The 24,231-nt window shown below is 42.7% G+C and overlaps 1 protein-coding gene across 9 annotated transcripts in view; it reads left to right on the plus strand.

The window, feature by feature from the left end:
• LOC133410360 (interleukin-1 receptor accessory protein-like 1) overlaps positions 1-24,231 on the plus strand; it is a 234,255-nt gene that overhangs the window by 110,024 nt on the left and 100,000 nt on the right. For 8 of the 9 annotated variants that reach the window (XM_061691474.1, XM_061691457.1, XM_061691448.1 and 5 more), the window contains 2 exons: positions 21,171-21,357; positions 22,644-22,797. In XM_061691474.1, the coding sequence (XP_061547458.1) occupies positions 21,171-21,357; positions 22,644-22,797 (341 nt within the window). Of the gene's footprint in view, positions 1-6,402; positions 6,451-21,170; positions 21,358-22,643; positions 22,798-24,231 lie in introns of those variants that run through there. The other variant, XM_061691510.1, reaches the window with a different exon arrangement.

Consider the following 24,231-nt stretch of genomic DNA (forward strand, 5'->3'; position numbering starts at 1 on the left):
GGTTAGGAGTGTCTTTCAGAGCCCCTTTAACCGCCGTTTCAATGTCCCAAACAAAAGCGGAAATAAAACATGACTTGGGCAAAATAGTCTTTGGGTCGGACAAAGAATTCTCTTCGGAGAAAATGCGTGACAAAGCATCTGGCTTACCATTTTTAGAACCGGGTCGGTAGGATAGCGTGAAATTAAATCTAGTAAAGAACAGAGCCCATCTAGCCTGCCTCGCATTTAATCTTTTAGCAGTCTTAATATACTCAAGGTTCTTGTGATCTGTCCATACTAAAAATGGAGTCTGTGCCCCCTCTAGCCAGTGCCTCCACTCCATCAAGGCCACCTTGACTGCCAGCAGTTCACGGTCACCAATGTCATAATTTTTCTCAGCTGGTGTCAGTTTTTTGGAGAGAAAAGCACAAGGATGTAATTTATCATCCTTGAGAGATTTCTGGGAGAGCACTGCTCCTATTCCGGCATCAGACGCATCGACTTCTACCACAAACTGCTGTTGGAGATCTGGCAAAGTAAGGATGGGAGCGGAGGTAAAGCTCGACTTAAGTTTTTGAAACGCTGCCTGACAAAGCGGGTTCCATGCAAAAGGTTTGTGTGGCGAGGTAAGATCATGCAAAGGAGAGGCTATAGAACTGAAATTCCTGATGAATTTTCTGTAGAAGTTTGCGAACCCTAAGAACCTTTGTACATCTTTGCGTGACGTGGGAGTAGGCCAATTAATTACTGCATCGACTTTGCAAGGGTCCATTTTGACTTCACCTTGAGCCAGGACAAAACCCAGAAAAGAAACTGACGCCTTGTGGAACTCACATTTCTCAGCCTTAACATATAGTTGGTTCTGCAGCAACTGCTGCAAAACAGAGCGGACATGAATAATGTGAGTCTCCTTATCCGGGGAGAAAATCAAAATATCATCCAAATAAACAAAAACAAAAACATTCAGCATGTCACGCAGGACGTCATTGACGAGGTTCTGGAAAACAGCTGGAGCGTTAGTAAGCCCAAAAGGCATTACCAAATATTCATAATGTCCTGTTGGTGTGTTAAATGCTGTTTTCCATTCATCCCCCTCCCTTATTCTGACTAGATGATATGCATTTCTTAAATCCAGTTTGGTGAAAACCTTGGCTCCCTCCAGGAACTCAAAGGCGGTGGAGATGAGAGGAAAAGGGTACCTGTTTTTTACCGTGATCTCGTTGAGACCCCGGTAATCGATACAGGGTCGCAGGGTCTTGTCTTTCTTGTCCACAAAGAAAAATCCTGCTCCCGCAGGGGATGAAGATGGGCGAATGATCCCGGCTGCCAGTGATTCCTCCACATACTCCTTCATGGCCTTGTGTTCCGGCCCTGAAAGAGAGAACAACCTGCCTCGTGGGGGTGTGGTTCCAGGCAGCAAGTCAATAGCACAGTCATAAGGTCTGTGGGGTGGAAGGGATTTGGCCTTGGACTTGGAAAAAACGTCTTTAATATCCTGGTAACAGGTGGGCACTTGAGATAAATCCGGATCCCCAGATGGGGTCTGTGGATTGTCCTTAGAAACATGACCCTGAACATCACATGGCGGCTTGAAACAGTTCCGGGCGCAATTGCTGCCCCATGACATAACCTGCCCAGAGGACCAGTCAATGTGGGGGTTATGTAATCTCAACCATGGGTTCCCTAAGATAAGGTCCTGATTCATGGCGTCAAAAACATGAAAACTAATGCGTTCCGAGTGAGAATCGGGTAATGTCAATATGAGTGTTTGAGTGCGGTGAGTGATTTTGCCGATAAAACTGCCGTCTGCAGCATAGGTGTTGCGGTGGCGTTTTATTTCAAAGGTTCTAAGGTGCATACGTTTAACGAGGATGGAGTTGAGTAAGTTTGCGTCAGAACCAGAGTCAATTAATACAGGTGTATGAATTTCTTGATCAGGAGAGCATAGTGTCACTTTAGGAAGAACCCGTGTAGGGTCTTCCTTCATCAAATTCAGACTCACCTCTCCCGTGCCCTTGCTACCGGCACCGGCAACTTTGACGTGACAGTTGCTCACGGAATGACCCAACTGACCGCAGTAGAAGCACCGCCCTTCCCTCAGCCGGCGTTGACGTTCCTCAGGGGAGAGACGGAACCTACCCAGTTGCATGGGTTCCTCCGTGGGGACGTTAGCCAGTGGGTTGAGACCGGAACCAGGGGATCTGCCTTGGTTTGGCTGGTCACCGAGGCTTGTCCTCAAAGTGCGCGGCGACGCAGCCTTCCGCCGATCTCCATCCAGCTCGCGATCCAAAAGCCTCTTGTCGATTTTTACGGCGAGAGCGATGAGAGTGTCCAAGTCGGTCGGCAGGTCTAGCGGCACTAAATGATCCTTGACGGCGGGGGATAGTCCTTGAAAAAAGGCATCGAGTAGCGCCCGATTATTCCAATGACTCTCAGCTGCTAGAATGCGAAACTCAATCGCGTAATCTGACACCCTGCGCATGCCTTGTCGTAAGGTGACAAGGGAGCGAGCTGCCTCACGATCAGGAGTGGAAAATTTAAAAATTTGCTCCATAGTCTTTACGAAAAAAGCCCATGAATGACACGTGGCGGAATTGCGGCTCCATTCAGCAGTAGCCCACGCCTCCGCACGACCAGTCAGGTGGGAAATGACGAAAGCGATCTTTGACCGCTCGGTGGGGAAGGCAGCTGCCTGGAGCTCAAAGTGGAGTTCGCACTGCGTGATGAACGGCTTAATGTTCCCAGAATTTCCAGAGAACCTCTCCGGTCGAGAGAGCTGTGGGCAGACAGCAGCGGAGGTGGCAGGTGGCTGCATGTTGACTGTTTCACATGGAAATACTGTGGCGGTATTGGGTGTGGTGCCAACTGGTTCCTTTTCTTGGATAATTTTCATAAGAAGTTCAAACTGTGAGGCCACCTGTCTCATCATATTGTCCTGATCCCTTGACAGTCCCTCTAGATGAAGGTGGAGGGCAGCAAGCTGCTCATCCTGCTTCGAGAGGCGTTGACCCTGCGCTTGAAGGGCTTTGCGCACCGGGTCTGAGTCTGCTGGGTCCATGTTATGGCCAGTTCGTTCTGTCATGAACGGAACAGAGGCTAGGACCCAAAAATGCAAGACTCCAAAACAAATGGACAGTTTCCAAAAAGAGAGGTTTAATAGACGGACGGGCATAGGTCGGTACACGGGCAGGCAATCCAAGAAGGGCAACAGTATCCAAGAACATGAGGCAAAGAGGCAAGGTCGATAATCGGAACAGGGTCAAAGTCTTACTGTGAGTCTGTGACAAGGAATGCTGGAACGTGACGACAAGGTACAACGAACTGGCAACGAGAGGGAATGAGGCACGAGGTTAAATACAATAGGTAATTAATGTGAACGAGGCACAGGTGGTGAAGATGCTCACAGGAGCAGGTGTGTGAGAAACGAGAGAGGAAGACAAAACCTGGCACACACGCACACACACACACACACACACACGACAAAACAAGGACTCTAAACGTTTAATCGAGTATAAAAAATTGGTGTTGATTAATTGATAATTAATTAGTTGTCGATTGATCATTGATTGCATCTTTACCTATTCGCATCAGAAAGCAATTTTGCTCTGCATCAGGATGCCCCTTTCAGGATTCATCATTGATCATTGTGAAAACATCAGATCCATAGAAAATAACACAAATAGCATCACCTCACCAACAAGACACATTTGTCCAACTTTGAAGAAGGGAATTTGCTTTGCTTGCTCTATTTTTGTACTGAGATTAAATGTAGGATGCATTTATACGATAAAGATCCAGTAAAATACGACAACGGAAACCCCGGACTGTTGAATAGCTGAAGCTGTACATCAAGCAAGAATGGGAAAGAATTCCACCTACAAAGCTTCAACAATTAGTGTCCTCAGTTCCCAAATGTTTATTGAATGTTGTTGAAAGAAAAGGTGATGTAACACAGTGGTAAACACGACCCTGTCCCAGCTTTTTTGGAACGTGTTGCAGCCATAAAATTCTAAGTTAATGATTATTTACTCAAAACAATAAAGTTCATCAGTTTGAACATTAAATATCTTCTTTGTAGTGTATTCAATTAAATATCGGTTGAACATGATTTGCAAATAATTGTATTCTGTTTGTATTTATGTTTAAAACAACGTCCCAACTTCATTCGAATTAGGGTTGTAGAACAAATGAGCTCAAAAATTAAGTTGTGTGTAAAAATGTGAAATGACACAGGGAAAAAGTATTGAACACATGCAGAAAGGGAGGTGCAAAAAGGCATGGAAAGCCAAGACAACACCTAAAATCTATCAATAATCAAAAAGAAATCCAGCCCCTTGTCAGTGTAAATGAATATCAGCTGGTTCATTCCTAATTGATGGCTTACAAAAAGGTCTCATTGCCAAGGTGTGAGTCAAGGCACATCTCATAATGGGTAAGAGCAGAGAGCTGTCTCAAGACCATTCCAAACTAATTGCTGCAAAACATAATGATGGCATTGGTTACATGCGCATAGCTAAGCTTCTGAATGTTCCAGTGAGCACGGTTGGGGCCATATAACGCGAGCGGAAAGCCAATCATACCACCATAAATTTGCCTCGATCAGGTATCTTCGCAAGATTTCTGACAGAGGAGTGCAATGAATAATGAGAAGAGTTGTCCAAGAGCGCCTGAGGAGAGCTTTAAAAAGACCTGGAATTAGCAGGTACTGTTGTCACAAGGAAAACAGTGAGTAATGTACTCCGCCGCCATGACCTATATGCACGCTTATCACGCAAGACCCCATTGCTGGAAAAAAAAGAAAGCATGTCAAAGCTTGTTTAAGGTTTCCTGAACAACATGTGGACAAGCCAGTTAAATACTGGGAGAATATAGTCTGGTCGGATGAGAGCAAAATTGAACTCTTTGGATGCCATAATGCACACCACGTTTGGAGAAAAATGGCGCTGCACATCACCCTAAAAATATCATACCAAAATGACCGTATTTTCACGATGATAAGGCGCACTTAAAAGTCTTAAATTTTCTCCAAAATGGACGGGGCGCATTATAATGCGGTGGCGCGCCTTATGTGTGCGCCGAGTTCCAAAATCTATAAATGTTGTGTGATGAGCGCTCCGCTTGACTGACTGGGAGCATTTCCTGCCGACACGCTGCTTATAGAGAGGAAAAGCGGACGTGGCTGAGGACAGCATGCGGCCGTTAAAGGAGAAAGGGTGCGCGTGACAGAGGATGCTAAAGTTACGCCCCCAGTAGGTATATAGTTCCGGTATGTGCATTGTGCAAAACACCATCGGTTTGGCTAAGGACCCCCGAAAATGGCACCTACGAAGAGACACGCTTACGAAGCAGAGTTTAAACTGCAAGCTATCAGTTACGCGGAGGAACATGGGAATTGAGCAGCCGCGAGAGAATTCAAGATCAACGATCATGAATAAGATGATCATCAACATATAACGTATAACATCTAAAACAGCTGAGTGCTGACCTCGAAAAAGATCATGGTTCGTGAGTGGAGGAAGCAGGAAAACAAGCTTCGCCAAGTCAAGAAGACGAAGCTGAGTTTCCGCAGAAACAAGGCATCCATCCATCTTCTGAGCCGCTTCTCCTCACTAGGGTCGCGGGCGTGCTGGAGCCTATCCCAGCTGTCATCGGGCAGGAGGCGGGGTACACCCTGAACTGCTTGCCAGCCAATCGCAGGACACATACAAACAAACAACCATTCGCACTCACACCTACGGGCAATTTAGAGTCTCCAATTAAAGCATGTTTTTGGGATGTGGGAAGAAACCGGAGTGCCCGGAGAAAACCCACACAGGCACGGGGAGAACATACAAACGCCACACAGGCGAGGCAGGGGATTGAACCCAGGTCCTCAGAACTGTGAGGCTGACGCTCTAACCAGTCATCCACCGTGCCGCCGGAAACAAGGCAGACATTGCTAAATTAACTTGAAGTGAATAACATTTAATATTTGGTGTTTATAACCCTTACTTGCAATATCTGGATTAATGAGCAAAGAACAGCTGGGAGAAGTGTCTCTACAGTCACCATTCAACTGAGGGCGATAACTCGGAGCTTGCCATCATTCCGTGAGACTTGACGAAGGAACTCCAACCACTGGACATTGGTGTAAACCGGGCGTTCAAAGTGAAGTTGCGAGCGGCGTGGGAGCGATGAATGACAGATGGCGAACACAGCTTTACCAAGACTAGGAGGCAGCGCCGGGCGAGTTACGCCACAATTTGTGAATGGATTGTGGATGCTTGGCCTAACGTGGCTGCTTGCACTGTTGTTTGAGCTTTCGTAAAAGCCAGCATCATTTCTGAGGAGCCGCACGGCAACGAGACTGACTACGACAATGACGAGAGGGAACCTGGCATGTTTGATGGAGAACTTGCCCAGCTGTTCATTTCGGATACAGAAGATGCAGACTTTGATGGATTTGTGGATGAGGATTGATCAAAAAATAACGTGAGTAAATTGTTAAATACTTCAATAAAGTACAACCGAACTCAGTTTTGCTCCCGCTGCCTTTTTAAAAACATTGTTTTAGCGTGCATGCATGCTACTGTATGTTTTAAGCTAGCGTATGTTTTACCATGCCTGTGCCCAATAATACGGTGCGCCTTATCTATGTGTTAAATACAGAAACAGACTCCATAACTGAGACTGCGCCTTTTAATACGGTGCGCCTTATGCCCGATAAAATACGGTAAAGTTCAGAGGTGGGAGCATGATGGTGTGGGGCTGCTTTTCAGCAAATAGTACTGGTAAACTTCACATTATTGAAGGAAGGATGAATGGGCAAATGTACCGAGACATTCTTGACAAAAATCTGTTCCCATGGATGAGGGTGATGAAAATGAGTAAAGGATAATGATCCAAAACATATTGTGAAGGAAAGTCAATTGGTTTCAAAGAAAAAAAAATAAAGCTAGAATGGCCCAGCCATTCACCTCACTTAAATCCAATTTAAAAAAGAACTGAAACTCAAGGTCCATAAAAGAAGCCCATGGAACATTCAAGATTTGAAGACTGCTTGTGTAGAGGAATGGGCCAAAATCACACCAGAGCAATGCATGCAACTAGTTTCCCCATACAGGAGGCGCCTTGAGCTGTCATTGCAAACAAAGGCTTTTGTACAAATATTAAATAAATACCAGTTGGTGTGTTCTACACTTTTTCCCTCTGTCATTTCACATTATTACACACAACTTAATTTCTGAGCGTATTTGTTATACTTTCTTTGTATGTATGCATTCTTTGTGTTGTTCCCCACATCTGGTGAAATATTCACATCAATAGCACCTTTGGAAATATATTTAATGAGAAAAATGGTGACGTGTTAAATACTTATTTCAGGCGCTGTATATAGTGCTTTACTTACACCATAATACATAGCTAGGATCCTTGAGGTACAAACAGGCAAACACAACTGTTTCTACAAAATGAGATGAGCAGAGACCAGACCACCTCCTGGCAGCTAGATTACTTTATCCTTTGACTCTGTTCACTTATGCTAAACTGCTGCCGCTGTCCTTCACCTATTAATGTCCCACAACATCTACAGCTGACACCAGCAAAGAACCCAGCTAGAAGAGTATAATGAAGGATTGAGAGTGCATCTGTGTGCAATGCTGCCACAACCACATCTCACCTCGCACGTGTGTGCACAGAAATTCTCTCACGTGAGCAGTTAATATTCACAGGCAGGCGTAGCCGGTAATCGCTCATGGAAATGACAGTCAGAAAGGGCTGGCTGGAACACTCAGTCATTCAGCTCTAGTCGTTAAGCCATGACCTGTCAATTGATCTGGCTGACCAGTCAACACCAATAAGAGACGACAGATAAAGAACCATCATGGGTGGGAGATTATGTGCACCCGAAAGATACTGTTTGTATTTGTGCTGCTCCTCACGCAGGCATGGGGAGAACAAGCAAACTCCACACAGGCGAGTCCGGATTTGACAGGTACATTTCAATAAATTAAAATATATTTATTCTATTTTATTGAGATGACATACCTAAATAGATTGTGGAAAAGAAGCTTGCAGATGACTACAGATGCGATTTATCAGCTGGAAAATGCAATAGGGACATGAGCCTGAAGCCTTTCCACAACAAATTTGAGAACAATAAATCACATCTATAGTCATCTGCAGGCTTCTACATTTATTTATTCAAAAAGACAAGTTTTTCTAATGGCTTGGCATTTAGGCGATTACATTTTTCTTATCGTTGTCCAGTTTAAGAGAACATTCGTTCACATGCCTTTTATTGCTATTTTGTTTACCATGCGCTATGATGTAATTTAATATTTAACTAGTTACTATGTCACATTGTAGCAGTACGGTGGACGACTGGTTAGCACATCTGCCTCACAGTTCTGAGCACCTGGGTTCAAATCCGGCCTCACCTGTGTGGCGTTTGCATGTTCTCCCCGTGCCTTGGGGTTTTCTCTAGGTACTCCAGTTTCCTCCCACATCCCGAAAACATGCACAGTAGGTTAATTGAAGACTCTAAATTGCCCGTAGATATGAATCTAAGTGCACATGGTTGTTTGTTTATATGTGCCCTGCGTTTGGCTGGCAACCAGTTCAGGATGTACTCCGTCTCCTGCCCGCAGTTAGCTGGGATAGATGGATATGTCACATTGTACAATTTGTATGTTTGCTTATATTTTGCAGTGTTTTATCTGCTGTCTGCAGCCAGTTTGGCATTGCAAATACCTTCCCTGGATAATGCCTAGATCAGACTACAGGATTTTAGCCCCGATATTGGCCCGATTAGCTATCGTAGCCAATTTACTAGACCAGGCCCGATATCTTGTCCATCCATCTATTTTCTGTACCGCTTATCCTCACTAGGGTCGTGGGCATGCTAGAGACTATCCCAGCTATCTTCGGGCGAGAGGCGGGGTACACCCTGAACTGGTCACCAGCCAATCGCAGGGCACATATAAACAAACAACCATTCGCACTCACATTCACACCTGTCGGTAATTTGGGGGTCTTCAGTCAACCTACCACGTATGTTTTTGGCAAGTGGGAGGAAACCGGAGTACCCGGAAAAACCCACGCAGGCACGGGGGGAGCATGGAAACTCCACACAGGCAGGGCCGGGATTTGAACCCCGGTCCTCAGGACTGTGAGGCAGATGTGCTAATCAGTTTCTCACCATGCCGCCACAAATGTGTACCACGTTACAAAATTGTATTTCTTGCAGTGTGACATAATCCAAGACCAACGATTTGGCCCTATGATACCCCTACGACGGCAAAATGAAAAGTCAAGCATGTTTGATTTTTTGGGATATCTTCCGTGTAGTGTGACATATCAACGACAACTCTCCAACAGCGCACCTTGACGTTGACCAAAAGGATTGCGTATTGTGACCGGCGTATTGCCACCCGTTGTCAACATGCTTTCACACCGTTGTTAACATTTATTCACGCGCACAAACCAATGTTTACCAAACCTTTAGAGTATCATTCGACAGAACGCCGGCTTGTTTACATACAACCATCAATGCTAGCACTAGCTGGAGAGGCTACATAACGTTTTGTTGCCTGCTAGCGAGCCGTACCGTATTAAAAGTATGTGAACATACCTCAAGCAGAAAGAAAGAAAGAACGTCTTCTCCCGAGCACCGGTGGTGACCATCATACGTTTTTCCTCATTTTGTCCTTTTTTTACCCGACACAATACATTGGCAACCAGTTGAGGGTGTACCCAGCCTCCTGCCCGATGACAGCTGGGATAGGCTCCAGCACGCCCACGACCCTAGTGAGGAGAAGCGGCTCAGAAAATGGATGGATGGATGGACAATACATTGACACATTACATTACATTGTTGTTGTCGTTGCCATGGTAATGTGTGTATCCGGTCGCGTTGACCGGTCGCATGTTTTCTGGTTCCGCCTCTCCGGCAGTATTTGATTTGACAAGATAAAGCCCCGTGATCGTAAAATACGAGATACGGTGGTATCGGAATACATGTCATGTCGTGTTGCCACTGTTTGACTGAGATACGGCAAGATTTCATGGCAGTAGTCTGACATAGTGAAATCTGGAAAGACCAAATTTGTCTTGTAGTCTGATCTAGGCATAAGGTTCAATAAATAAATACGACTTCATGGACAGCTCTTGGTCAGTTTTTAAATACAACAATGTGAAGTATTTGGTATCTGTATGTGTTTGCAAATATTTATTTGTGAATCGAAGTTCTCCCCCACCCCCGTGAACAACTGGATTGGACCATCAGCCTCATGCTGGCGTTCGTCTCCTCTGGCCTGGCCGAGGAAGTCGCACACGGCCACTTGGGCTTGGACCTCCGCTCCTTAGCGGGACCTAGTCGTCCAGCCGTGGAACTTGCCGCCGGGGCCGACGTAAACTCGGTGAGCACAGTTTGCCCAGCCTGCTGCTTGTCCACCGAGGGCGGCTCAGTGGCAAAACATAAAAATCGGTGTTCGGAAACCTCACGCCCCTCAGCCCCAGCCGAGGAGGACGCACACGCCTGCTTGGTCTTGGACCTCCACTCCTTAGCTGACCGAGTTGGCCAGTGGCGGACTTTGCCGCCAGGACGGTCAGCCACCGCTACGTTCGATCGATGATTCGAAGTTTTGCTTTTCAATGTATTTTAATCCTCTTATTTCGTGCCTTGCGCAACATAATGGTGGCTTTTTGAATGAAAAAGTAAATGCCTAGAGCTCTGACCTACCCGCTAGGAGGAACGAAATAATCTAGGGGGAACCTTCCATACCCTGGTAGGTTTTTTTGGTGGGGACACAGGGGAAGCTACCAGGGTAGCGAGGGAAGTTCCTGCAAAGGTTCCTGCGGTGGGAAAGCCCCTAAGTAGGACTTGCCCCTGGCCTGGTCTTAGAACTGATCTTACGCTTCCTGTCACTGTGGGTCAATATTTATTTCAAGTTTTACATCTCATCGTACAGTACATCTGCAGTTTTGAAGCTAAGTGCTAACATTGGTTGCATAAGCCAGCAGCTGCCGCTGCTGACGGTAGCTCAGATAGCCAGTTTTGTTTACTTTATCATTTTTGGAGTCAATGTTAGTGTTGTAACCATATTTCAGAGCATTAAATCGATCACAACTGGACTGTTCTGTCTTAGAAGACATTTCACCTCTGCCCTGCAGCCTGCACCATTGCCTTGGAGGCTTCATCAGTTCATACAACAAGGCTTTGTTAGGACATCACAAGTCTGGGTTAGTGTGGAAAATAACAACTATTTATGCTCCAATTTGGAGGCAAGCCTCAAACCATGAATGTTATTCTTTTGGAATGCAAAACGACAGTCATTTAGATGTCTTGCAGAGAGGCCACTGTCCGTCGACAAGAACAGAAATGCCTTTCATAATTACAATGTCATCTAATTATTTAGTTAAAAATATAATTGAGTAATGTTGTCAATAACTGTAACAATGTTTACACACTCCAATACTTGTCACTGTGTAACTGACATCTAAAATATATCACACGAACAGCTGATTTCACACAGTTCTTTCGGGCAGCGGTCCCCAATCTTTATTGGACTAAGGACGACCGGCTTTACTGAACGACATATTTTTACAAACAGTTGTAGCCACTGTGCAGCGAAACCGAAACGCTCATGAAGCCCGTTTCCTTGTTGGCAGCCACTTTTTGCTCGGGAAAGGTGTGAGTTCTTGTCTTGCTGGATCGCAGTGTGCCGATCAGATCCTACCTGGGAAGGAGTTATTTTGTAAGCATTGGAAGTTTTCAATCTCATCGAATAACAATGACATCGGGGGTCCCTCAAGGTTCAGTTCTTTAACCCCTCCTGTTCAGCCTGTATATGTTTCCCTTGGCTTAAATTTTTCAGAACCTTAATGCTGACTCTCATAGTTATGCAAATGACACACAGTTATATCTAGCAGTGTCTCCAGATGACCACAGTTCAATTGAGGTGTTGTGTCACTGTCTAAATCAAATAAATAACTGGATGAACCAAAACTTCCTTAAAAAAAATTAAACCACAACAAAACTGAGGTCATTGTTTTTGGCAATAAAGAGTTTTGCTGTTAGTAAATACCAGGAGTCACTCTCTTTAAAAAACAAAGACCAAGTCCGAAACCTTGGGATGCTGATAGATTCCCACCTGACTTTCAGTAGTCATATCAAATCAATTACTAAAACAGCCTTCTACTAGCTGAAGAACATATCAAGCGTGAAGGCTTGCATGGGCCAAGCAGACCAGGAGAAGCTCATCCATGCTTTTATCTCAAGTAGACTTGACTATTGTAATGGTCTTCTGACTGGACTCCCCCCCAAAAAGGATTAAAAAAGCTGCAACTCATTCAGAACGCTGCAGCTCGGGTTCTGACCAGAACAAAGAAGTCAGAACATATTACTCCAATTCTAAAGTCTCTACACTGGCTCCCAGTCAGCTTTAGAATAGACGTTCATGTTCTGCTACTGGTCTATAAATCATGAAATGGTTTAGGTAATGAATATATGAAACAACTGCTAGTGGAATATAAACCAAGTAGGGCTCTGATATCTACAGACTCTGGTCAAATAATGGCGCACAGAGTTCAAAGCAAACATGGCGCAAAGCAAAAAAGCTTCTATGTTGCTCACAAGTTGCTGACAGAAGTCAAGCCAGCACCAAGTGTAAATGTTTTTTAAATCCAAGTTAAAAACCTTTTTTCTCATGCTTATTATTGAATATTTTAGAAAATGTCCACTTTTAAACGATTTTTCTTGCACTGTACATTTCTTATCTTGATATATTTCTCTTTGTTTTTAATGTTATAAGCTGCCTTTTATTTTCTTTGTCTTTATGTTTAAATGTTTTTAATTATGTAATGCATATAGCATTACCTTGTGTAGGAAATGCGCAATATAAATGCATTTGCTTTGCTTTGCTTTAATACACTATAGCTGGGATGAACTGATGCATATGCATGTGTCAAATGTGTAATTTAAGGACGTGGGAGGAAATATTGTTATTGCCCTCTTCGCATAAGAATTCAACGGTGCTTCAGTTTGTATTCAAGCGTGTAGCTTCGAGCGTGTATTTTCAGAGACCATAAATGCATTGATGGATACAAGAATACAGAGTCAGTGAAAACATTTGTGTACTACAGCACATGGCGACAGAAAAAAAAACACAAAGGGAAGGGATGTGATGGACAGATTGTATTTAAGGGTGGAGTTTTCTATTCTCAGGTGGCATTTTTTCCACGAAACTAATGGGTCCCCTTTCGTGTAACCTGGCACAAGACCATAGTGTGTAGTCCGCCGCCATCTGACATGCTTTTCTTCAGGTGGAAGTATTGGTCACAACCTGCGACGGTGGCTGGGAAGTGCAAAACAATATAATAAATTGTGAAATCAATTTTACATTTCAGAAAACAAATTAACAAAAACTGAAACGCTTTTACATTTAAAAAAACATTAATAAAAGCCGAAACATATTTACATTCCAGAAAACAAATGAACAAAAGCTGAAACAAATTTGAATTTCAGTCAACAAATTATCAAAAGTTGAAACAAATTAAAGGCGAAACACTTGTACATTTCAGAAAAGAACAAAACAAAATACTTTTACATTTCAGAAAAAAAAAAAAAAAAAAAAAAAGCCAAAACACTTAAGATTTCAGAAAATAAATTTAAAAGACACGAAACAAATTAACAAAAGTCGAAACAAATTACAAGTGATACAAACCGGAAAGGGACTGTACCATACCACAGATTGGCATGTTATTAGGAATCCCAAGCCGTTTCTTGGCAAGACGTCCCCCACTTCAACATGATTGGCTCCTGCATCGCAGGGAGGGTAGGCTACGCAGTTATAACAATATGACCATCCCAAATATCTGTCACATTTGTACAAAATTAAAAAACAAATGAGTTTGTTATGGTTAGGTTTAGGACTAGGGTTTGGGTTAAGGCAGTTTAGGATGGGTTAAGGTTAGGATTAATGGTGGGTTAGGGTTAAGGCTGCCACACACCAAGTGGCATTGCCGAACCTGACTGAACTATGGCGCAGTTTGCGTGGTTTGGCAACTGTCTCCATGAGTGGCTAATTGGTCGACCACAGGTTTTGCCGTGAACTTTTAATCGCCGTTACACGACGTCTTTACGTCGCAGTTTACATTCAATCAAAATGCAAGATGCTTCCCCTCATGGTGAAAATGCATTTCCGGGTTTGCGAGGCGTGTCACCGCGTCGCCTTGGCTCAAGGCATATAAATAGTATATAAAGCATTAGATGTTGTTTTAATCAACACTAAACTATATTCATCATGTATAATGTGCCTGTAGATGAAAAGGCTAAGTTTGTGACCAGAATGTACTTTCAAATGAATGAGCTTCCTATCAAATATCCACACTTTCGCTTTAATTCTTGCCAACATCCTTTCTCTTTAGCAACCTGCTTCTTCCTTAACTACTAATCTATCTTTTTATGGTTTAAATAATAATAAAACGTGATGAAGTACAATATACTGTATATACAGCATCAAATGCCTATAGAGCTTCGCTGTTCAGGGCGTCCATATACTGTAGATAAAAATCGTTTAGTCGCTCACATACAGTACTTCTTTTACGGTCTGGAAGCAACAGGGTGTGTTCTACTGGGATACAGCACCCAATAATAGTGCAGTGGCACGTGTCCTGGAGCCAGGAAAGTGCGTGGGAATCCTAATAACATGTTTTAGGAATCCCACACAGATTTTAGGCAGGACACGCCCTGCTCCAATATTATTGGCTCCAGGACAATCGCTGTTGCACTATGATCGGCTATTGTATCCCTGTAGAACACCCCCTACTGCTTCCAGACGAGAAAAGATGTGACTTTAGCGTAGCGGAATTTCCCACTAACCCTAACCCACCCTGATCCTAACCTTAACCCATCCTAAACTGTCTGAAACCCCCAACCTAGCCCTAAACCTAACCATAACAAACTTCTTTTTTTTTTTTTTTTTTTTATGTTGTACAAATGTGATACGTTTGGGATGGTCATCTCGTTACATCTTTGTAGAATACACTTCCAGCGATGTACGAGCCAGTCATGTTGCAGTGGAGCCTGTCCTGCCTAGGACTGCCGAGTCCTAATAATCTGTGATATTTTGTCCCGTTTGTGTCACTTGGAATACATTTTGGCTTTTGTTAATTTGTTTCGTGTTTTCCATCCATCCATTTTCTGAGCCGCTTATCCTCACAAGGGTCGCGGGCATGCTGGAGCCTATCCCAGCTATCATCGGGCAGGAGGCAGGGTACACCCTGAACTGGTTGTCAGCCAATTGCAGTAGTTTCATGTTTTGATAATTGGTTTTCTGAAATTTAAAGGTTTTTGGGTTTTTGTTCATTTGTTTTCTGAAATGTAAATTTGTTTCGTGTTTTGTGAATTTGTTTCTGAAATGTAAAAGTGTTTTTATTTTTGTTAATTTGTTTTCTGAAATGTACATTTGTTTCAACTTTTGTTCATTTCTTTTCTGAAAAGTAAAAGTGTCTCAAAATATGTTATATTATTTTGCACTTCCCAGACACCGTAACCTGCCCTTGGTGGATGCCAAAACAAAGAAGCAAGCAAGATGGCAGACAAGTGCTGCACTACACTGGCACTAATTGTAGTTATCTCTTCATCCCTTTCGGGAGATCCAGGCTGATTAATCAAACTTCATGTTTGCGATGACAGATGAGTTATGAGCCATCGCTTTGGTGAGATGTAAAATCATGTAAGCATGGAACACTTATTACAGAAAGGTGGGCCAACTGTATGTGATAATCTGAGTTGTATGTGAACAGAGGAGGTTTTGCAGGATTGGGGAGGAAATCATTTAGATTTTAAGTGTCATATGATCCGTGCCTTCGATTACTTTTCTCATCCTTGTGTCAAGCTTGGAGCTATTTTAGTTTTGGTTTATATTATGCTTTGGCCACCTTTTGATCTTGACCTTTCCCTGCCTATCCAGTCAAATCCATTCCCACATGATCCTTATAAGCTAACTGACCTCTCCAGTCATTACTGCGTTCATTAACTTCCAGATTTTGCCAGTGTTATGTGAGGAGAAAGGATGCGCTGGATTTGTACTTGGTAATAATTTCATCAATTACTTTCCCACCTAAGTGTGTTATTGAGATGAAGGGATTCAGTAAAGTGACTTCATTATATCCCCACAGGTGCCAGGTATTGTCTAAGGGTATCAAAACATTCTGGTGCCTTTTAATTAATATCAGCAATAACGGCAGCTTAACCAGAATTTGTATGGCTTGAAGTTTGCTCGAAAAACATCACTATATAATTGACATAACTAAGCAATACTGTATATAATAATTTGAGTGATTCAGAATCCTCAAGATTAGAGGCCGATGATAACATGCTGTGGCCTAACCAATGGTGTGCAAGAAATAAAATTGTTTGAGGGATTTTGGAGAATATTAAAAGAATGTGCAGTTCACACGCCAAATTGAGTCTTAATCAGACATTGCCACAACCAGTTGTGCGCCCTTAAATGATTTCCTCCCTCAACCGCTGCTCTTGGTTTCTGATTGGTTCGAGCTCACTGACTTCCATTGGTAAAACACTTGCGGTTATAGGATAGCTTCCGCACAAGTGAACGGACTTGTGAGCGTTAGAGTGGGATAAAGTACTGTCAGAGGTTTTTGAAAGAAGGCCGTGGCCAAAGTTTAGCCTCGCGGCTGTGTTGACCTCTTAGACCCAGTTCTTTTATTCTAGTCGAGGTGATTATTAAATGATCAGGCCGGATGAAAAGTTTAACAATTTATTTGAACCAAAAATACACAGTCAAGCTATATGGTTGGTGAAGGTTCAGCGCTGAGGTTTTCCACGCGTAGCTCGGACAGCTCCAAGTGAAAGGCTCTAAGTGACTGCTGTAGTCCTTTATAGTGGAGACTCTGCTTCCTGCCGTAATGTCATGCAGTCGTGGACCAATCCTAGCTTCACCTAGTTCTCTGGGGATATATTGCGCGACTGTTGTTATGTGTGACTCAGTGTAATACACAGTATGTATATGTGTACATAATGTGCAACTATACGTTTGTGAGAAGAGCTGGGTGTGTATCTTTAATGAACAAACAAACAAACAAACAAAGGTGTGTATGCAAAGTGTTGTGCAAGCGTGCAGCCAGTACTTTCTATCAGTACCCCAGAAGAGCATTTTTTTTTTTTTTAAATATTGTGTTTTCAAAGTCATAAAACCAATGTCAACCCTGATTGTATTGTGCATCCCTACATCACCGTTTAGTGTACTTTTACTGGACTTGCAGAGTAGTGCATTCCAAGTCCTCCACCTGCCCTAGACAGTCACCATTAACCTGGCACCTCTCACGTTTGACGTATGCAGGATGTAATCTAACATTGCCTTGACATTGGATATCCCCTTTAGTGTGGCACATTTGACGGACACACTCAGATGTTAATGTCACGGTATTATCTAGCTTTTTATCATCACATCTGCAGCATTTGCCACATACTGTAGGCCTCCAAGAGCACCGAGTGGTTGGAGCACAGGATGCAGGTGAGCTTGGCATTCCCTTCTCTGAATTGGCTTCCAGATCATGACACTGAGTGACACGTCCAAAGATCACCTGGCTCAAAAGGCACCAAGATGGATGGGGAATGTTGGAAAGACATTGGAGGACAAAGTGTTGGCCTGCTCCTTTGCTTATTCATGCAGAGCAGATGACACATCCTGCCCCCCACCGAACCGCCCCCTCCCCATACAACAGGGAAGCGAGTGGACCCATGGGATGCTATTCGTTCAGTAGTCCATCTGCTAAAAGTTATGCGTGACAATCTCCATATCATGTTACATTTGCATCTGGCCACCATGCAAAAGCACAATTACTGTAAGTGTTCAGCACTGGCTAGTAGGAAGATTGTTTGCCGTCACTGTAGACCAGTGTGTATGTTAATCCGCCAGGCAGCTAATGCCACACAATTATGTAAGGATTTACCATGTTTGTAATTGTTTGTTGGTTCAGCTTAATTTGTGCGATGAGCTTTGAGAATTTAGCAATGAGATTTTACTAAACACTGTCATTTTTTTGTCTTTTAACCATGAGAGATTTGCTGCAACTCAGCTTGCTTTATGTCTTATTAACGGGTTTCGGCAAAGAGCAACGTTTCTCCGACTGATCCATTGATCAGTCGATTCTCATTTGTCATTGTGCCCCTCCTAAACCGGTGTGTTTATTGATTTTTACATTCTGTTAAGAGTTACTCAAGCAGGAGATGCAGTCCTCGCCATCCTAAGATTCCTGAAAATATTTTGCATCTTTCTAGATAAAGACACAAGATCACAGTTCCATCGCATTGCGACATGCATACAAGAGCAGTAAAACTACAACCCCAATTCCAAGGAAGTTGGGACGTTGCATTAAACATAAATAAAAACAGAATACAATGATTTGCAAATCATGTTCAACCTAAATTTAATTGAATACACTACAAAGACAATATATTTAATGATCAAACTGATAAACTTGATTGTTTTTAGCAAATAATCATTAACTTTGAATTTTATGGCTGCAACACGTTCCAGAAAAGCTGGGACAGGTCATGTTTACCACTGTGTTACATCACCTTTTCTTTTAACAACATTTAATAAACATTTGGGAAGTGAGGACACAAATTGTTGAAGCTTGGTAGGTGGAATTATTTCCCATTCTTGCTTGATGTACAGCTTCTGCTGTTCAACAGTCCGGGGTCTCTGTTGTCGTATTTTACGCTACATAATGCGCCACACATTTTCAATGGAAGACAGGTCTGGACTGCAGGCAGGCCAGTCTAGTACCCGTACTCTTTTACTACGAAGCCATGCTGTTGTAACACATGCAGAATGTGGTTTGGCATTGTCTTGCTGAAATAAGCAGGGGTGTCCATGAAAAAGACGTTGCTTGGATAGCAGCATATGTTTCTCCAATACCTGAATGCACCTTTCAGCATTAATGGTGCCTTCACAGATGTGTAAGTTGCCCATGCCATTGGCACTAACACAGCCCATCACAGATGCTGGCTTTTGAACTTTGCATCCATAACAGTCCGTATGGTTCCTTTCCTGTTTGGCCCGGAGGACACATTTTCCCAAAACAATTTGAAATGTGGACTCGTTGGACCACAGAACACTTTTCCACTTTGCATCAGTTCATCTTTGATGAACTCGGGCCCAGAGAAGCCGGTGGCGTTTCTGGGTGTTGTTGATAAAGGGCTTTTGCTTTGAATAGTAGAGTTTCAAGTTGCACTTACGGATGTAGCGCCGAACTGTATTTACTGAGATTGGTTTTCTGAAGTGTTCCTGAGCCCATGTGGTGATATCCTTTACACATTGATGTCGGTTTTTGATGCAGTGCCGCCTGAGGGATCACAGGCATTCAATGTTGGTTTTCGGCCTTGCCGCTTACATGCAGTGATTTCTTCAGATTCTCTGAACTTTTTGATGATATTATGGACCGTAGATAATAAAATCCCTAAATTCCTTGCAATTATACATTGAGGAACATTGTCCTTAAACTGTTTGACTATTTTCTCACGCACTTGTTCACAAAGAGGTCAACCTCGCCACATCTTTGCTTGTGAATGACTGAGCAATTCAGGGAAGCTCCTTTTATACCTAATCATGGCACCCACCTGTTCCCAATTAGCCTGTTCACCTCTGGGATGTTCCAAACAGGTGTTCAATGAGCATTCCTCAACTTTCTCAATCTTTTTTGCCACCTGACTCAGCTTTTTTGGAATGTGTTGCAGCCATAGAATTCTAAGTTAATGATTATTTGAATTATTTGATGATTAGTTTTTTACATTAAATATCTTGTCTTTGTAGTGTATTCAATTAAACATAGGTTGAACATTTGGAAATCATTGTATTCTGTTTTTATTTATGTTTAACACAACGTCCCAACTTGGCGACACGGTGGACGACTGGTTAGAGCGTCTGCCTCACAGTTCTGAGGAGCGGGGTTCAATCCCCGGCCCCGCCTGTGTGGAGTTTGCATGTTCTCCCCGTGCCTGCGTGGGTTTTCTCCGGGCACTCCGGTTTCCTCCCACATCCCAAAAACATGCATGGTAGGTTAATTGACCACTCTAAATTGCCCATAGGTGTGAATGTGAGTGCAAATGGTTGTTTGGTTATATGTGCCCTGCGATTGGCTGGCAACCAGTTCAGAGTGTACCCCGCCTCCTGCCCGATGATAGCTGGGATAGGCTCCAGCACGCCCGCGACCCTAGTGAGGAGAAGCGGCTCAGAAAATGGATGTATGGATGGACAACGTCCCAACTTCACTGGAATTGGGGTCGTAGAACAGAATTTTTACATTCACATTAATTTCAAAATTAAAATAAGCTTTTAAAGGTCCTGTATTTTGCCAAACCATCTTTTTGTAGTATTTTGGATGTAATATTGTTTCTATGGTGCTTCAGTAAACATGTGAGATATGAATTCAAATCGTCCATGCATGCCTGTGTTCTAGAGGTTTTTCTGCAGAGAGGCCTGAAATCAGGTCATTCAAATTTCTCGAGCTTATCTATGTCTCCGCTCCCAAGCCAGTGCTGTCAATATAACAAACGTATGCTCGTGCAAGTAGGTTTTCTACATGGAGGCAACTAATCAGAGGAAAGGGGGTGGTCTTAGCCAAATAAGGACAAAGCGGATACAAAACTGGGTCAAGCATAAGTAGCTGTCAGAGGGGCCTTTTGTGGACACTTGTATGACAAAACCAAGGTGTTTTTTTTAATAAATGAAATTGACTTTTATACTTAGTCCATGTTAGCGAGTCACTCTATGGTGGTCTAAATAGCCAAATATGGTACCTTTAAATTGGAATGCACTTGTTATGAATCAATTTCTACAATGTAGAAGTTGATTTACAATATAACGCAAGTCCACCATATACAGTAAAATCTTAATAGATGTGATGCAGCTGGCATTAACTGCAGCACATTATTATTATTTTTTTACCTCAAACAAATCCTGCTTAACACGGAAAAACAAGACTCATCAATATTCAAGCAAGCAAAGTATTACCGTCTGTGCATCAATGCATGCTTACATGCTGTTGTGTGATTTGTAATCACAGCAACAAATGGGGATAAACGTTTGTTACACAAGTGAATTCAAATAATAACTTTGCCACAAACCACCACCACAAACATTTGTAATGGATTAATAATTTGCTATTATTCATTTTTTCAGAAACTCCACCTACTGCATGAAGGTGTCCATGTCTCTCACGGTGGCAGAAAATGACACAGGCCTCTGTTACAACTCCAAGATGAGGTTCTTTGAGAAAGCAGAACTGAGCAAAAGCAAGGATATCACCTGCACAGTCATCGAAGATTACATCCAGCCAGGAATGGAACCCCAGATTGTCTGGTACAAGGTAGAATAAAGTCTTTATCTTTGTGGGCAATGATGTCTAAACCCTTTAATTTGAAATCATTTGAAAGCTTCCCATCTATACATACAATAACATACAGCATACAACCTGCACAAAAACAGGCCTCTTCGAAATACATGATATAGACGGAAGTTTTGAAACAAAATCCCTCCCGCAAAATTTATAAATTAACCCATTAGAATTGGAATTTAACAAATTTAACATTCACATTTATCACCAGGGTTGACAGGGGACAGTCCTGTCTCATGCAAACGAGCCACTGCTCACCCCACCCCCTGTAGAGTGAGCTGATCCAAGTAAGACCTTAAACACCCCTGCCCTCAGGGCAATTTAGATATTCAGGTTGATAATGTCATTGGCTAGAACTACGAAATCGAGCAAAACCCAATGATAGCTTTGCTGACCTTTTGGCTTTGACAGTGTTTCAGATCTGACAGTCACTTGAAAGTGGTGGCTCTTCACCCTGCCAAGCTGCCAAATCATCATAGAAAAACTTGGTGTAGGGGCAGTATTATGTAAAACAGCCCCACTGTTACATTGAAATCTGGCAAAATTTTGAATGGCTAGCTCACAAAAGATTTACTTGATGTAATGTCACACTTGATGGTTTGGTACATAACAATTAAAACAGTCAACTTTCCATATTATGTCCCATTCAATTTCTTTACTTCCAACTTTGTGGGAACAGTTTTGGGATAGCCCTTTTCTGTTCCTGCTTGACAAAAATGCCTTATTATCTGAGTATGGTGAAGAATAGCCCTGACATTCAAACATCTTTTGAATGAACAAAACATAGATTGTAGGCCACCATCGGTGACCTCTGACCTCACCTTGTTGTGGATGAATGGAAAATAAAAATTCCCACAGACAAATATCGTCGTCTTAAACCAAAGTCTTCACAGAGGAGAGGAAGCTATTTAAGTATTTTTAATTCATGTAGGTGGACTGGCCAGAGGTCCCCACACCTTTTGCTATACAGTTTTGAACAAATGAGCTTCATTGGGCAGCAAATCACTTGTTCAGCTTCCCTTTGCCTGCAGTTATTGGCTCTTGCTCTTTTTTTGGTCCACAGTCCAAAGCCAAAGCCCAGAGTGCCCCAAATTTTCTTTTGCTTCGGGTGGTTCATTGGCCTAGAATTGTAGAGAGCTGAGCAGTGACTAAATGTACTTTTTTGTGTGTGAAAGTATATTAAGTTAATAATTCAGTAGTTATTTGTAACTTTTTCGCACCATTATCCTGAAGATGTCTTTCCTCTGCTTAAAACACAGGAGTGCATGCCAAAGCAATGGAGACAGACAATCGAGAGTAGAAGGGACACCCTCTCCATCAAGGAAGTTCGGGAAGACGACATTGGGAATTACACCTGTGAATTACAGTTTGGAAACTTTGTGGTGCGGAGAACTACGGAACTATCTGTCACAGGTAAGGAGAAATTAAAAGTCAGAGTCATTTGTATTTAGGTGGTTACTTAAAAGGAATTGCAGAGGCCTTCTGCATCGGAACATTTCAAAAGTATTTCTCAAAAATAATATTTACGCAACGGTTCTGTCGTAGACGTTTCAGCTAAAAAAAAAAAAAAAAAATGTATGTGGCCAATGGTTCACAGACTGATTGACCCAGAGGAATTTAAACACTACTATCCAATTTGTTTTTTTACTCTTAATATAGAGGAATCACTACTTGTTGTTGACCAGAGTGATAGCATGCAAGATTTACAAAAATGAGAATACATGTATAGTTCTGATATTGCCGTAATTGGGAGAAAATTGTGTCCACTTTAGTGGTTTATTGTCAGATATGATTTCTTTCATTTTTTTCTACCAAGCTGTTAGCTGGATGAATCATCTGAAGTTAACATAGTATCAGGACAAATGTATTGATTGAACAGCTGCTCGTGGGGGGGAAAAAAGTGCAGATGGTATTAATTTGCATCTAAAGGCTTGTTATGTGTTGTGACAACAGCAACTCATTTCCTGAGATGATCCGGCTGAATTTCCCCTGATGCGGGCCAAACAAATGGGTTAGGGGGTTTCGGATGGATCAGTGGCAACCATCAGTTCCCTGGCACACGTTATGGCTGCGAAGTTGGAATATGTGTTGGCGATTAACTGCAATCCAATTGAACTGTACAGTCCTTGTAAAGTGGCAAGGGCAGACTGCAGTAAGGACAAAGCAAAGTCTTAAATCACGTTAATCAAGTCTTAAATCACTTATTATGCTAACCATACAGGTTAACAGGCTAACCAATACGTATCTACTTTTGAGACATTTAGAAACCGGAGGTAAGACAGATTGATTGAAATCTGAGTTCTGAATTCTGAGTGTAAATTATGATCAAAGAGAAATGCACTGTGTCAAAATTGACTCCATTTTGTGTGTGTGGATTATTTGACAAGCCTGATTTGAAATTGATCCTTGGGACATATTAAGTACTTGTACCGTATTTGATACTTTTGTTCATATATGTCATTCAGTGGCAACTTAAGTGGCAATGGACGTTACAACCTTTCACTGATACTTCCATGGTAATGAATGATTATATTGTGCTGCTAATGACAGTGGGAGGGAAAAGTATGTGAGTCCGATGGAATTTCTTATATTTTTACATAAGTCCATCCATTCTTTTTCTTTACCGCTTATCCTCACTAGGGTCGCGGGCTGCAGGAGCCTATCCCAGCTATCTTCGGGAGGGAGGCGGGGTACACTCTGAACCGGTCGCCAGCCAATCGCAGGGCACATAGAAACAAACAAGCATTCGCACTCACATTCACACCTACGGGCAATTTAGAGTCTTCAATTAACCTACCACGCATGTTATTGGGATGTGAGAGGAAACCGGAGTCCCCGGAGAAAACC

Source organism: Phycodurus eques, chromosome 1 (genome assembly GCF_024500275.1).
Source record: "Phycodurus eques isolate BA_2022a chromosome 1, UOR_Pequ_1.1, whole genome shotgun sequence".
Lineage (NCBI taxonomy): Eukaryota > Metazoa > Chordata > Actinopteri > Syngnathiformes > Syngnathidae > Phycodurus > Phycodurus eques.